Raw genomic sequence first — 13,602 nt, 5'->3', positions numbered from 1 at the left:
AGTGTTAGAAACTCTGAAAAATGACAGCTTGTTAAAAAAAGTTCTTGTTAAGTGTTGTTAAAATGTTTAGTATTACTTGTTACACACATTTGGTGAAATCTGGAACACACAATTCAACACACTCCATGATCTGTACAAAAAAATCCAACCCAGACTTTAGAATATGAAAATATTTACTGATGCGTGAAATAGACCGACATTTTTTTCTATGACGTAAACTTCAATATGTGTTAATAAAAAGCGACTTTAAATTATTTTCAGAGATTCGCTCATCGCAATGAATTAAACATGGACAAAAGATGAAGTTTTCTATTGATTGAAGGTAAGTTTTGTTTAATTTATTGCGTTTATAGCAGTTAGCAAACCAGTTTTTGAATTAGGTGCGCCAGATAGACCGACGGCATTGTACTACTGATTGACAACTCGCTAATGTAAAGACCCTATGGAGCCGTAAACGTACTGGAGAAGTAAGAGCTCCAAGAAAATATTATAGGGCATGACGACGCAGGACTTGCGAGTTTTCAAACCAATTCGTCCCCTGATAGGAATTACTGAAGTACAGTGATAAAAAGTGGACTTTCACCTATAGATCTTGTAATGTCCAAACATAAATGGATCATTTTACTTATATACCTTCTTTTTATTTTTACTCCATAACACCACTTGCCCATCACCAATGTTGGTTTCAGCCTCACTTGGGGCGTTGAATTCTTCATGTAAGGGAGAAATATGGATGGCTTATGTAGGGTTGGTGGTTGCACCCGGGTGCTTACTCGTGATGAAATGATGCACGGAGGGATACCTGGGGTCTTCCACAACCATCAAAAGCTTGAAAGCCGCCATATGACCTATACTGGTGTTAGTGCGACGTTAAACCCAACAAACATATTTCATTACACTTACAACAAGTACGTCGTAGCTGTTGCCCTCTGTAGCTCATCTGATTCTAAATGACTGCATCAATTAATGTTTGAACAGATTCCACAAATCAAGGTGTATTGAATTACAGTTACAATATTTATCCTTTTAAATATGTCATTCCATCATAGAATATTTGACTTCAACATACAAAATCAAGAGGAGAGTGTTTCGGAGTAAGCAACTAAATTACAATCATCAGTGACATTTTAGTCTGTTTATCATACCGAGATGAAAGAAGCTATAACATCTCTCCATGACAACTAAATGGATCACGAGGATAAGATGATATCTTACATCACAGATGAAGACCGAAAACTGAATTCAGTACAATTAGATTTTCCTGACGTATGATCCATCGAAGAATACACAATCTTGTTATTCATATTGTAAGGCATATTATCATAGAGAAATTTCTGCTAAACATCTTATCCAGATTTTTTTCAGTGAAGCGAGTGCAAGTAAAAATAGCAATCAAAAATCTTTTGTAAAGTATTCTGAAGAAAAGAAGAACGAGCGGCAAATCATATGATCAACTTTTTAATTTCATGAAGCCAAAAGATCAAGTATTATTATAGTTTCATCTTCTAATGAAATTTAGTTTAATGCATAAACTGTGATATGAAACCGAAAAATAGTTTTAAAAAGTTAACTCTGTTCGTTCTACAATGAATCCATAAAATCATATTTAAAGCATACCCCATACTGCTTTCGCTAAAATTATTGTTACAGGTGTACTTATCGGAAATTGTCATCCTTTTAAAACCTTTTAAAGACGAACAAAAATGTTTTAGATAAAAATATAGTGTACTTTAATCAAAGTTTTACATTTAGTACGACGTATCTTTTGATGATACTTCAAATGAATGTGTTCTGGAAATCACCCAACAGATTATCCACGCAAAGAGAAAAGATTACTGTTATACCAGAAACTAGCACATAAACTCCCGAGTGTAACAAGATTCCTATCTTTTCGTTTGAAGTTAAAACACGTTCTGAAACTCAATCTGGTCTTAAATATGTTTTCAATGAAAGCTAATTACCCTGAAACTATTTCTTATCTAATGGGATTCCAGATCGCATATGTTGGATCTCTGCTTATACATTTCTTCTCAGAGTGACACATGACGTTGTCGAAATAATTCCGAATTGATATAAAACTAGAAGAAGAGCATTATTGTTCTATACATTCCAATGATATTCGGCGTATATTTTCTTGCCATATGAATGTTTTACTTTGCTTTATCAAGACTTAGTATTTCTCTGTATTTCAGGATATATGTGCGAGATAAGATACTAGTATAGTATCATATTTTCATCACCTTTTAACAGTTACATCTTTCCGACCAGCGTGCTGTAACGCACATAATACATGTATCAGGTATTTTCGCACTGACATGATATGAAGCACTTAAGTATCTAAGTAGCTAATAACATTTACTCAACGGTATGTCTGAAAACACCTCATCACTGTGCACTGGAACAAAGATGAAACAAAAAGGGACAAAAGCTCAACAAGAAAAGCAGCAAACACAGCCACCCTTTGGAATAGTGGTACTTGGACATGTTGAAGTGTGTACAGCGACATTTTGAAGCTACGTACATGTGTATTGATTGATTCCATCGTACTAAGCACGCTTTCCTATTTGGTTGTGTGACAGGGATTTACCCTAAATCGACTGATAGAATTATAATTATACATTGTATCATAGCCTAGGGACTTTTCAGTATAAAACTTTCAGAGGTTAAATCGTATACCAAAATATCACACAATTTCAAGAACGGTTAACTAAGAGGCGTGGTTTCAGTTTTCAATTGAATAAAGTGCGGTAACTAACAGTGCGGGTATCAGATACCCGCACTCTAGTTATTGCACAGCTTCACTAGCAAAGACTGAAAAGGCTGAAAATAATGAAATACTTTTATTTCAACACATCAAATTATAACATGTTAAAAAAGTGCATACACTAAAAGTTAACTACACATTTAATTGTAATTTCAGACAGTACATTTCGAACTTTTCGTCTCTTATACCACGGTGAGTTTTTAAGATTAAAAATTTATTTCAACACATCAAGCATGTTAAAAACTGAAAGTGCATCCACTGAAATTAACTACTCCAGATTTCGTTGTAATTTCAAACAGTGCATTTCGAACATTCCGTCTCTTATGGCACGGCGAGTTTTTAAGATTAAAAATTTATATCAACACATCAAGCATGTTAAAAATTGAAAGTGCATCCACTAAAATTAACTACTCCAGATTTCGTTGTAATTTCCGACAGGGCATTTCGAACTTTTTGTTTCTTATGGCACGGCGAGTTTTTAAGATTAATTTCTTTGTCATCGTCACTTTGCACGTTCCTTTTCGACATGGATAAGCTGACGTCAGAATTTGGGTCCAGTACATTGGACATTTTTTTACGGATTTTATCGTTCAAGCGTTTATACTTTCTGACAGCAGTAACAGATCTATGACCTGTCCTGTCCATAATATCCTGCTCGTCTATACCAGCTTCGTACATGCTGGTTGCACATGTTCGTTTCCCACTATGATTGGAATATACACCTTTAAAAGATCCACTCTGACTTATTTCTTTCATGAATTTAGTGAGAGTGTTCACACCGACTGGCTGATGTCCATACCGGATCGAGTTTCCAGGCATAGCAGGAAGAGGCCTCTTGTAGAAATCACCGTCGTTACCTACGGCATTTATATACGTTTCAAAATGTGTGGCCATGCAGCGTGGACCTGTGAAATAAAAACAAAATTAGCCTAGAGAGTGACATTTTATAGTTTATGGTCAATGAATTACTAGGGTAGCAATAATTTAATTCCTATTACTAGTCTGATCCAACCAACTTCCAGACTCTGGCGGGTCCAGCGGGGTTCAGAGGGATCCACGCAGGTAGAATTTGGTAGGAATCCCCTTTCCAAGGAGAATTTTCCTGGATCCGCCCCTGCCCACCAAGTCGAAGGGTTATTTACATCCCTAGGTCTTAAAATGGTAAAATGAGCCGCGCCATGTGAAAACCAACATAGTGGTTTTGCGACCAGCGTGGATCCAGACCAGCCTGCGCATCCGCGCAGTCTGGCCAGGATCCAAACTGTTCACTTTCAAAGCCTATTGCAATTAATGAAACCGTTAGCGAACAGCATGGATCCGCGTATGCGCAGGCTGGTCTAGATCCATCATGGTCGCAAAACCACTATGTTGTTTTCTTCATGACGCGGCTCAAATATGCTTTTAAATGTGCATAAATGACAAGGAATTGAACAGTAATGGAAGAAGTAGGCTGACTTAATAAATTAACATAAAATAATTCAGCCGAGTGTTTACGCAATGCGTAAAATTGTTTAAATACTGTAGAAGGCTCAATAAAAATTTGCATACCTGGTGTACAGTAGTGTTTTATATCTTTGTTATTTAAAGACATCTGGCTTAGTCCACCATGGTAGGTTTTAGATCCTCGGCCAATGAATCGTATGAATCGTCCTTCACTATCTTCACCAATTTTAAACTGGTCACAATGAAGACCACGGTGGTCATCACGACCTCTTAAGCCAAACAACTTACATGCATAAAAAACACAGTCAGCTGCAAAGTTTTAGAGTCTTTCATGCCAAAAACATCGGACTCCCATAATTTGTTTTCGTCATCACCAGAAATTGGATCGGCTTGTTTTGTGTCAGTGCCAATGCCTTGATCTATCAGATTTTTCATTTTACTATCCAGTACAGAATAAAATTCAGCAAATGCGGGATTGCTTTTATCAAGAAAGTTCATGTCGTGCACTCAATGCTCACGTAAATGCCTTAAAAGTCCGCACATGACAAGATACAAAGATTTCGGGGGGTAATCCTCTCCTTTTCGGTTTTTTATTTCCATTACGAAACGTATTAACCAATATGACAACACTGATTTGTCCACAGAATGAAGTTCTGGTATGTTATTCGAATCACGGTGTTGTCGCAAGGTTTCGAAAACTTTATACGCCCACCGAGTGTTTTTTGCGGTGTTTTTGTTTCGTTTCGAGGATTTAAGCTCTTCAATTTCCTTGTCCGTGACCGGTTTGCCTAAACGGTCATCACTTTCGCATTTCATTTCCAAACTCTGTGGTTTGTGCAACGCGCTGTCGTCAGATACTGCATTTTGTTCAGTCTCGAACAGAAAGTCTAATCCAAGATCAAAGGAAGCTTCAGCAATGTTACTATCTTACTATCTTACTATCCTTTCTAATATCGTAACAATCCAGAGGTACTTGAGATAAAAATAAATTGGCACTACTTTCATTTAGTAACTCTTAGTAGTCTTTTTCCGCGGTTTCTGCCACCTGACCCAAAATTGCATCGAGCCCATCGTCAGATAGCTCCATTTGGTCATAAGTAAATATTCACCTTTACTGACCAAGTGTATAGCTCTAAATGCCGGTGTGTCTGACCCATCAGACAGCAAACTGTATCGTATTAATTTTCTGCTCTTGTATTGGTTTAATTTACCTGGGGTTTACACATTTGTAAGCAAGGATTATAAACACTCATTGAACTACTGTATATGGCAAGGAAAACGCCTACTGAACTACCCTATTGGCTATGATACAAAACAGAAAGAACATCAAAACTCTCGGGTAAACGATTTATACTCGGGGGCTACGCCACCTCGTACAAATCGTTTATCCTCGAGTGTAAATGCTCTTTCCATTACTTATTGTTTGTACAATTCGTGATACCATATTTAATCCATTGGCACAATGTGGACCTTTTCAGTCCTTTTCAAATGTAATCCTTTCTAAACAATCATGTATAATTATACTAGTTGACAGTGCAGATATCATTTATCAAGAAGACTTTTTGTAATAAAAGATCTTACAAGAGTTCGGATGCACCAATAAATAACAAAATTGTTGATGTATACAAACAACTAAATTTATTGTCGTCTGCAGAGGAAATTGTTAATCTATTTTTGGGCACATGAAATAGATAAAGGTCGTTATAGAACATTGAATTTGAGAATAACTTAATGAACTGTCTGATACAGTTTTGATTTTGTTATTTATGTATGTGAATATTTCCCAAAATAATGACTTAACACAAAATAATTTTTTTTTGTCAATTAGTATGTATATTTCGTTGAAACATACATACCTTTTACTTTGTTCTTTCAGTGTATGACATTCAAGTAAAATAACTTAGGGAGGTTGTATACCTCAACATTTGTACAACGTTTACGACAACTAGATGTGTTTGTCATTGTCATTGTTCTGAAACAAGTTCATTAACCACTCTCTGATCTGATGCTTCATGTTTTAAATAATGCTGAAATAATTAATAAATTACCGCAGAAACGCTACAAAACATTGTTTCTTTAAATGACTTCATCGACATTATGGCGTTACGTGTCAATTACCGCGCAAAATTTTTATCTGCTATCTTGAAAGCTTACATTGGATTTGAGCTATTTTTAAACAGCCATTATTTTCCGAAATGTTTTTTATGAGTCTTTCGTTCTGAATATTGATCAATATTTTGCGGCTTTTATGTACTTCTATTATAATGTCATGCAGAATGTAAGAAAATGGATGATGGTTACTGATGTTATTGAGAAAAAAGTTTGATGCAAGGTTATTTATTACGGCCATTTTCAAATCAGTACGTGACAGTTTCATTTGCAATACATATTTTACCCGTTTTCCTTGATAGTGTTGTACTTAAAAGTATGCTCTAAATATGTTCACATTTCAGAAGGCATGTATAGTGATAGCTCCAACTAAATCTATTTTACCATGGAAAAGAACCCCATGACCTATATATATCTAAATGTAAAATCCAATGGTGTTGACAGTGGTCAATTTAAGAAACACAGTTTCAACCTTTTAGTTGTATTTAAACAGTATCCATGTGAATACAAATTGCAAGCACAATAATTTTCCATAAAAGTCAGAAGAGGAGTACTGCTGTAAGTAGTTTAAGTTTTCTTTGATAATGTGGTACTTATATACTTAAACTATGCCCTAAATTTGTTAAACTTAATCAATTTTACCAATGAAACGAACCCCATGACCTTTCTAAATATTAAGTGCAATATTGTCGATAGTGGTCAATTTTTGGAACACGGTTTCAGCTTTTTAGCTGTATTTCAACAGTTTCCATGTGAATACAAATTGCAAGCACCATTATTTTCCATAAAAAGTCAGAAGAGGAGTATTGCTGTAAGTATTTTAAGCTTTGGTAATTGTTTAAATAAATGCAGATAAAACTAACATATTAATTACTTTAGAAAAAAATGTTATGAAGTTACATTAAAATAGATAGTTAAATCTTTTTAATTCTTTTATAAGAAGTTACGATAAAATAGAAGATAAAAAGATATTTTAAAAGTCTCTTTTGCCATGGTTACTTTAAACGTTAAGATTAATAGGATACCATATAAAGTGTTGAATATTCTACTAGTAAAATTGCCATAATATTCCATTTTGGTCATAAAGAGAATGGCGCTGAAGCCCGTTATCAAACATAGCTTTAATATGAGAGAAAATTCGTTACCATGGAAATACGAGTCTCGCGGCAAATACATTTCAGCTTGTATTAGAAAGCTTAGGCGAATACTAATTAAATTGTCAACTTCGCAGTTTTCTACGCATAATTGTAAAATCAAAATACACTGAGAAGTGTAAAATATCCATATTTGTTTCTTCTTTCAATATGAAATACCTTTAGGTCATGTACGTCAAGCCTGGGTAAAAACTTTTACTTGAAGCAACAGAGTTAAAAGACCTCGAGATTGTAGCAGCTTAAACATTAAAAAATACACTCAGTAAACAATAAATTTCTACGATTCAATCTATTTGAATCTTTCCTGGTGACTTCATCCCTGTCGATATCTGAAGATATATTTTACAAGATCAAACTAGCCCTTGATCATTCGATAGAAATATCCTAAGATGCAGTTTTGGAAAAATCTGTCGATACCAAATCTCCTTCACGTAAATAAAACTTAAGAGTACATTTTTTTTAATTTATCTATCAACAAATGAATAAATCATAACCAAAGTCCTTACAAATACACCTACATTGTTTTGTTATTCTCTGTGTGTAATATATTGTAAAAAGAGATGCCTGAGTTTATTCTTAGTTGTGTCAATAACATTATATTTCAATTTAAAACTAATGTCGGGTTTGTAGCCAATTAACACACAATGCTGTGGCTAAAGCCATCACGGCCTTCAGTGTTTAAACCGTTCGGGAATTTATCAATGTAACTTAAATTAAATCCAGTAGTTTTGTCAATAATTCAAATATGAAAATGGTAAAGAATCGTATGAATTATTAAATGTCGAAGTGAGGAATAAATATCATTTTACATGAATGCTTTTAAGATGTCAGTGTATGAGGATGTTCCTATTTGATTTTCGATGACTACTTACGTGTCATCATGTGAATCAATTATAATTAAGACTGCCCACGTTCCAAAGGTGTGGTTTCTCAATCCTAAATCCTATGGATCTGTACATGGCAGACATTTACACAACAAGAGCGCTACTGTGACGAGCAAACTACGCCTGAAGCAAAGTGGATTTCAAATTAGGAGGTTTCGTAGTCGAATTCTGAGATTACTGGACAGAAACTAAATAAAAAGAATGAAGACCAGAATAATCACAGGGGCCATTGAACTTTGACTAGGAAACCTCAAGGTCAAATGGCGATTTTACTGTGACACTGTGACATTTGACACTCTGACCTAAAAATCATTAGCGGCCATTCATTTCCCACTGGATTTTTGCATGGCAAGTTTTTATGGTCACAGGTCAGGTCAGTTCTCAATCTGACTAAAGTACTTGATCTTTGAAACGAAGATCTGAGAACGACCTATTCACATTCGTCTTCTGTACTATATATTTTGGATTTCCATTATTGCTATTTTTATGTTATCCAATCAGACGACTTGTTCGATTGTCAAAGGATAAGAAAAATATGCGGTTATTCCAGGACTCGAACCCGGGACCCCTCGCTTAGTAGCAAGTGGCCTACCGACTGAGCTAACCGGCTATCTGATACATAACGACATAAGAATTGTAAATATCAAAAGTCAATGCTACATGTAGATTTGCAAGATGTTGTAAGCTAGGCTCTGATTGGCTAGCGAAAGAGCCGTGAGAACGAGGCAATGAATAGGTCGTTTTCAGATCCTGTGCATAGCGTAATATAGGAGATGTACTTTAGTCAGATTGGGTCAGTTCTTAAGGCGGAAATGCGTTTTATTCAAACAGTCCTGACTTTCAAATCATGCATTGCTAATGGACAATATGTCTGTTAACTATGCAGATAGAATGTAAGGTTGTTCTAAAAACATTGAGCGGAAACGGCCTTTGTACTAACAGTTACTAATATTATCACAAAGAATTCGCGTGGTTAAAATTGCGCACGTGTAAATCATACTTTCGCTGGAATAAATGAAGACAAGAATATAAATGAGGTAGACTGTTTAGAAGTCGCAATTGTGCATTCTCTACTTCTATAAGCTTTGATATATTAACTGTTTCAGCTAATTCAGCTAATCGAACTTACTCTTTGACTTTGACCTCTTCTTGATCAATCAAATTGACATGTAAGATTCCTATTCTTCAAGGGAAATTTACTATATGTGTCGTCGATATTATGATCTTTCTGATACTAAAGACATTTCACAAAAACCAACTGTTGAAATGAATTCAGTATGTTTGAAATGTAACATTCGTTTACATATGACTTTTTTCAATAGTGAAATTGTTCATTATGTACGCTCAAATATATTTTTCTCGTCGTCAGTTGTTATGTTCCGTGAAGGGAAATCATACAGTCGCCGTTTCGTCCGTTCTTCCGTCTGTCCCGCAATTCTTGTCCTGAGTATTTCTTAGCAACCACTGTTTGAATTTAGCCTAACTTCATAGGAAGCCTAACTATTAAGAGAAGACGCACTTCGTCTTTGGTTGGAATATTTTTTCACCGAGTTATTTCCTCATGTTTATTCAAAATTAGTATACTATAGTGCAATTCTTGTACGGAGTATTCCTTATCAACCACTGGTAGGACATTAGCTACACTTCATAAGAAGTTTTACTATCAAGAATCAAGACGAGATGTGCATATTGTCTTCGTGCTCTGGTCAAATGAAATTTTATTGAGTTATTGCGCTTTGATTAATATACAATGCTTATACACTATAGTATCATTTTTTGTCTGGAGTACTCCCCAGCAACCATTGTCAAGAATCATCAAAATTTCAAAGGAAGCTTTTACCCTTAAGAGGAGGTGGGCATATTATCTTCATGATGCGGTCCGATGATCTGACACTGAGTTATTGTCCTTGGATTATTCAACAGTAGTATATTACAGTACGCTTTCTTGTCAGGAGTATTCCGCAGCAACCACTGACTGGAATTCATTGAAACTTCATAGGAAGCTTCACTCTTGAGAGGAGATGCGCGTTTTATCTCAATGTTCCGGTTTGATGATTTTCATTGAGTTATTGTCCTTTGATTATTCAACATTAGTAAACTATAGCGCCATCCTCGTCATGAGAATTTCTCAGCAAGAACTGGATTGAATTCAATCTAAAGAGAAAGTGCGCATATTATCTTCATGTTCCGGTGGGATGATCTTTAAGTGAGATATGGTCCTTTGATTATTCAACATTAGTAAAATAAAAGAGCCCAGTCAGTAAACTCCAAGTTTGTTCTTTTAATATGCAGCAATCGTATTTAGGAGAGCATCTGTCGGTTGTACTGATATTTTCTTGTTTTAATATGATACTGTGTTGAAGAGCGTATCGAAATATTTCTGTGTTAACGGGGATTAATAAGACAAAACGTGTACTGAAAAAAAACCTTATTCAAAGAATGTCAATCTTGTCTTAAGTGTGCATATTTAATTAATCTATATCCATCAATATCCTAATAGTACGGCGTAAGGTGCAACAATAAGAATTAACTTTCGTGACATTTGAATAAAAGAAACCTATTCGTCATTCGTTTAATCAAATGTTGTCTTTTGTCCCGTGAAGATTCGATCTTTAATAGATGAAGATGAGAATTACCTTTGGCATGTATCCGCAAATGTCTATTAATCAATGAACAGTTTATCATTTACGCATGGGAATGTACTGAGGCACCAAAAATTAGATTTGAAAGTCACAGACAGACGTATGTCTATAACATCTCGTATAGGATTTGATAGGCATTGAACAGAGTTGTCTGTATGCATTTCTTTTACTTTAGATATAATGTGCATGTTTAAAAACGGTCATGATGATATTCTTGAAAGTTGGTAGAATGTCAGCCTGAAGTCAGTATCATAGGATTTTGTTAAAATTACAATATATGTAGACATAATTATGTTCATTTTTTTGACGGTGGTGGAAGAACAAACCCTCCGGGCATTATTGCAGTTTCCAGCGGGCATCTGGGAAGAACCGGTGCCCTTCCGTCGATGATTCAAGATGACTTGCTTCCTCACATCAAATAATTTTACCTCAAGCAAGATTTCGAACACGCAATGGTGAGAACATGTGTTCACAGTTATCCACTTTAACAACAATTTCACGATTGCCCCTGGGTGGTCTTTTCTTACGTTGGACTTTTTCAGTTGAGTTTAGAAAACGTATTTCAGTAAATTGTGTGTTTGAATTAATTTCCTTTACTTATGCAGCATGTCCCTGTATATCATAGACACAGTGTATTATTAACAATATTTAAGAGTTTCTAGTTTGGAATATCCAGATGATATCTAGTTAACACGACATATTGTGCTAAAATCCATTAAGGTTTCTAGTGTTTATACCCTTGGGTATTTATTAAAATGGCATTTGATAATTCGATAGTTTACCTATGACATTTATGGCAATAACATGTATTATTTAAATGTAGAAGAAGATTTTATTATACTAAAGCTTTTATAATGTCAGTAAATAAGGATAATGTTTCTTGCAAAACGTAAGTCGATATTTATTTGGTTGGAGTTTATGTTGTTTTAACAGTATTTATTTGAATTCCATCTTAACATAATTATCTTTGTTAATATCAGTAAATGTTTTTCTCAAACTCCGGTTTAATCCGACTTGTAGGACGAATGGACAATATTGCCTTCTTTTCTAGTCACAATGAATACATACCTCATACCATCATCTATTCATACGTATTGGTGATAGTCTTTATTTTTCTGAAACGTTCAGCTTACTATATTAGTAGATATCAGTGTTATTCAACTTTATCCGTAAACTCACAAATCATCAAATTGAATGAAATTCAATTGTACCCATAAATCGTTAATCTGGAAATTAATTTAATTTTACTCGTAAAGTTTGAAAGAGTAGTGATTTCTTTTTCAAACTGGGCTGAACAGTAATGCAAAAGCGGTTTATATTAAATTTTCTTTATTTGATAGTTGACAATAAATCTTAGTACTGTTATAAACGCTGATCAAAACATGGAAAACTCACACTTCTGTCGCTTTGGTTTCATAAGTTACAATAAACACATTTGTTTAGCAAGAATATGTACAAATCAATCTACAACAGTTACTCCAAAACATCTGGTGTTTATTTTTTAAACTGCATACAGTAGTTCTACCAGAAAGCACATCAAAATCATCTCGTCATAAAAAGCACTGACCGTGCAATGACGAAATGGGATTTCTTTTCTGCACCATTAGCTTTCCTGATATGATGGTAAAATTTTGTCTCTCTTGGGAACTATATTTCTCTGTTCACATTGTTTCTATTCTCCATTGTGATAATATGGCATTGTTTTATGTTATTTCAAAGTCTAATGCAAGTTTTCTCAAGCAAAAATACACTTGCAAAATATATTCAATTTAGCCTTCATGCTTATACGTTCTTATTTGTGCGGTAAATTTTGAAAAGTAATAAGACTTTTTTGATTTACTTCCATTTAGACAGACAGCTTTGATTTGCAACTGTCAGTGGAACTGAAAAAAAGATTTATCATATTTTTGCAAATATATCAATATTTAAACGCATTTAATCATTTTTGGTAACTGCATAAACATCTTTAAACAAATTAGGTTTGAACCTTGAATAAGCATTTTACAAAGTTTACAAACGCATAATAAAACATTTTTTATCAATCCTGTCCCTCCTAAACATAATTATGTAGAGTACATGGAAGTTATGTCTTAGAAATTAGTATAAATTATAGAAAAAAAAGTTGTTGTTTTTTTCACTATTCTAACACGTATTTCTAACTTTTACTATTTAGCTATTTAGCAAATATGACGTTGTATACTTATGAATGAAACGATAATCGTTTCCTAAAGTAAAACTATCCTCGAATTTTAAATTTGAAAACAGGTAAGAAAAATAAAGTTGAATTAATTTCATGTTATAATTATATGACCTTCCTTTAATTATGCAATATATCACAATAATATTATATTATAATGATTTTATGGAGAAAAAAAAGATGTCTATTCTAAAATGACATTTATCAATTTCATTATAATTATTCTCTCTGGTAAAGTGTCAACTTCAAATCAGGGCATTTATCGAGTCACATGTCCAATATTGACATTACATATTTTGCTAAGTCTTCTGGTAAGAATGCATCTGCTAATACAACACTACACATGGAAATAGGGTAAGTGTATTACACGTACACAGAGATTTGGCACGTGTACACATAAACACAAATG

General features: G+C 34.2%; 1 protein-coding gene across 1 annotated transcript; it reads right to left on the bottom strand.

Annotated features, from left to right (window-relative positions):
• Nucleotides 1-2,970: 2,970 nt before the first annotated feature.
• On the bottom strand, nt 2,971-8,349 carry LOC123550693 (uncharacterized). Its single transcript, XM_053527740.1, has 3 exons — nt 8,343-8,349; nt 4,313-4,516; nt 2,971-3,669 (listed from the first exon to the last, which is right to left on the bottom strand). The coding sequence occupies exons 1-3, from the start codon at nt 8,347-8,349 to the stop codon at nt 3,140-3,142; spliced, it is 741 nt and encodes a 246-aa protein (XP_053383715.1). The 3' UTR covers nt 2,971-3,139.
• Between the last annotated feature and the right edge of the window lie 5,253 nt (nt 8,350-13,602).

This window comes from Mercenaria mercenaria, chromosome 17 (genome assembly GCF_021730395.1).
Source record: "Mercenaria mercenaria strain notata chromosome 17, MADL_Memer_1, whole genome shotgun sequence".
Classification (NCBI taxonomy): domain Eukaryota; kingdom Metazoa; phylum Mollusca; class Bivalvia; order Venerida; family Veneridae; genus Mercenaria; species Mercenaria mercenaria.
Note: the sequence above shows the minus strand (reverse complement) of the source record. Positions and strands in the feature narration are given on the sequence as shown.

What these genes read in the sequence shown, in the direction of transcription:
- LOC123550693 (XM_053527740.1), bottom strand. An exon ending in AAAACACTACTGTACACCAG is followed by an intron (nt 3,670 to 4,312) that starts GTATGCAAATTT and finishes TTTATTTCACAG; the next exon opens with GTCCACGCTGCATGGCCACA.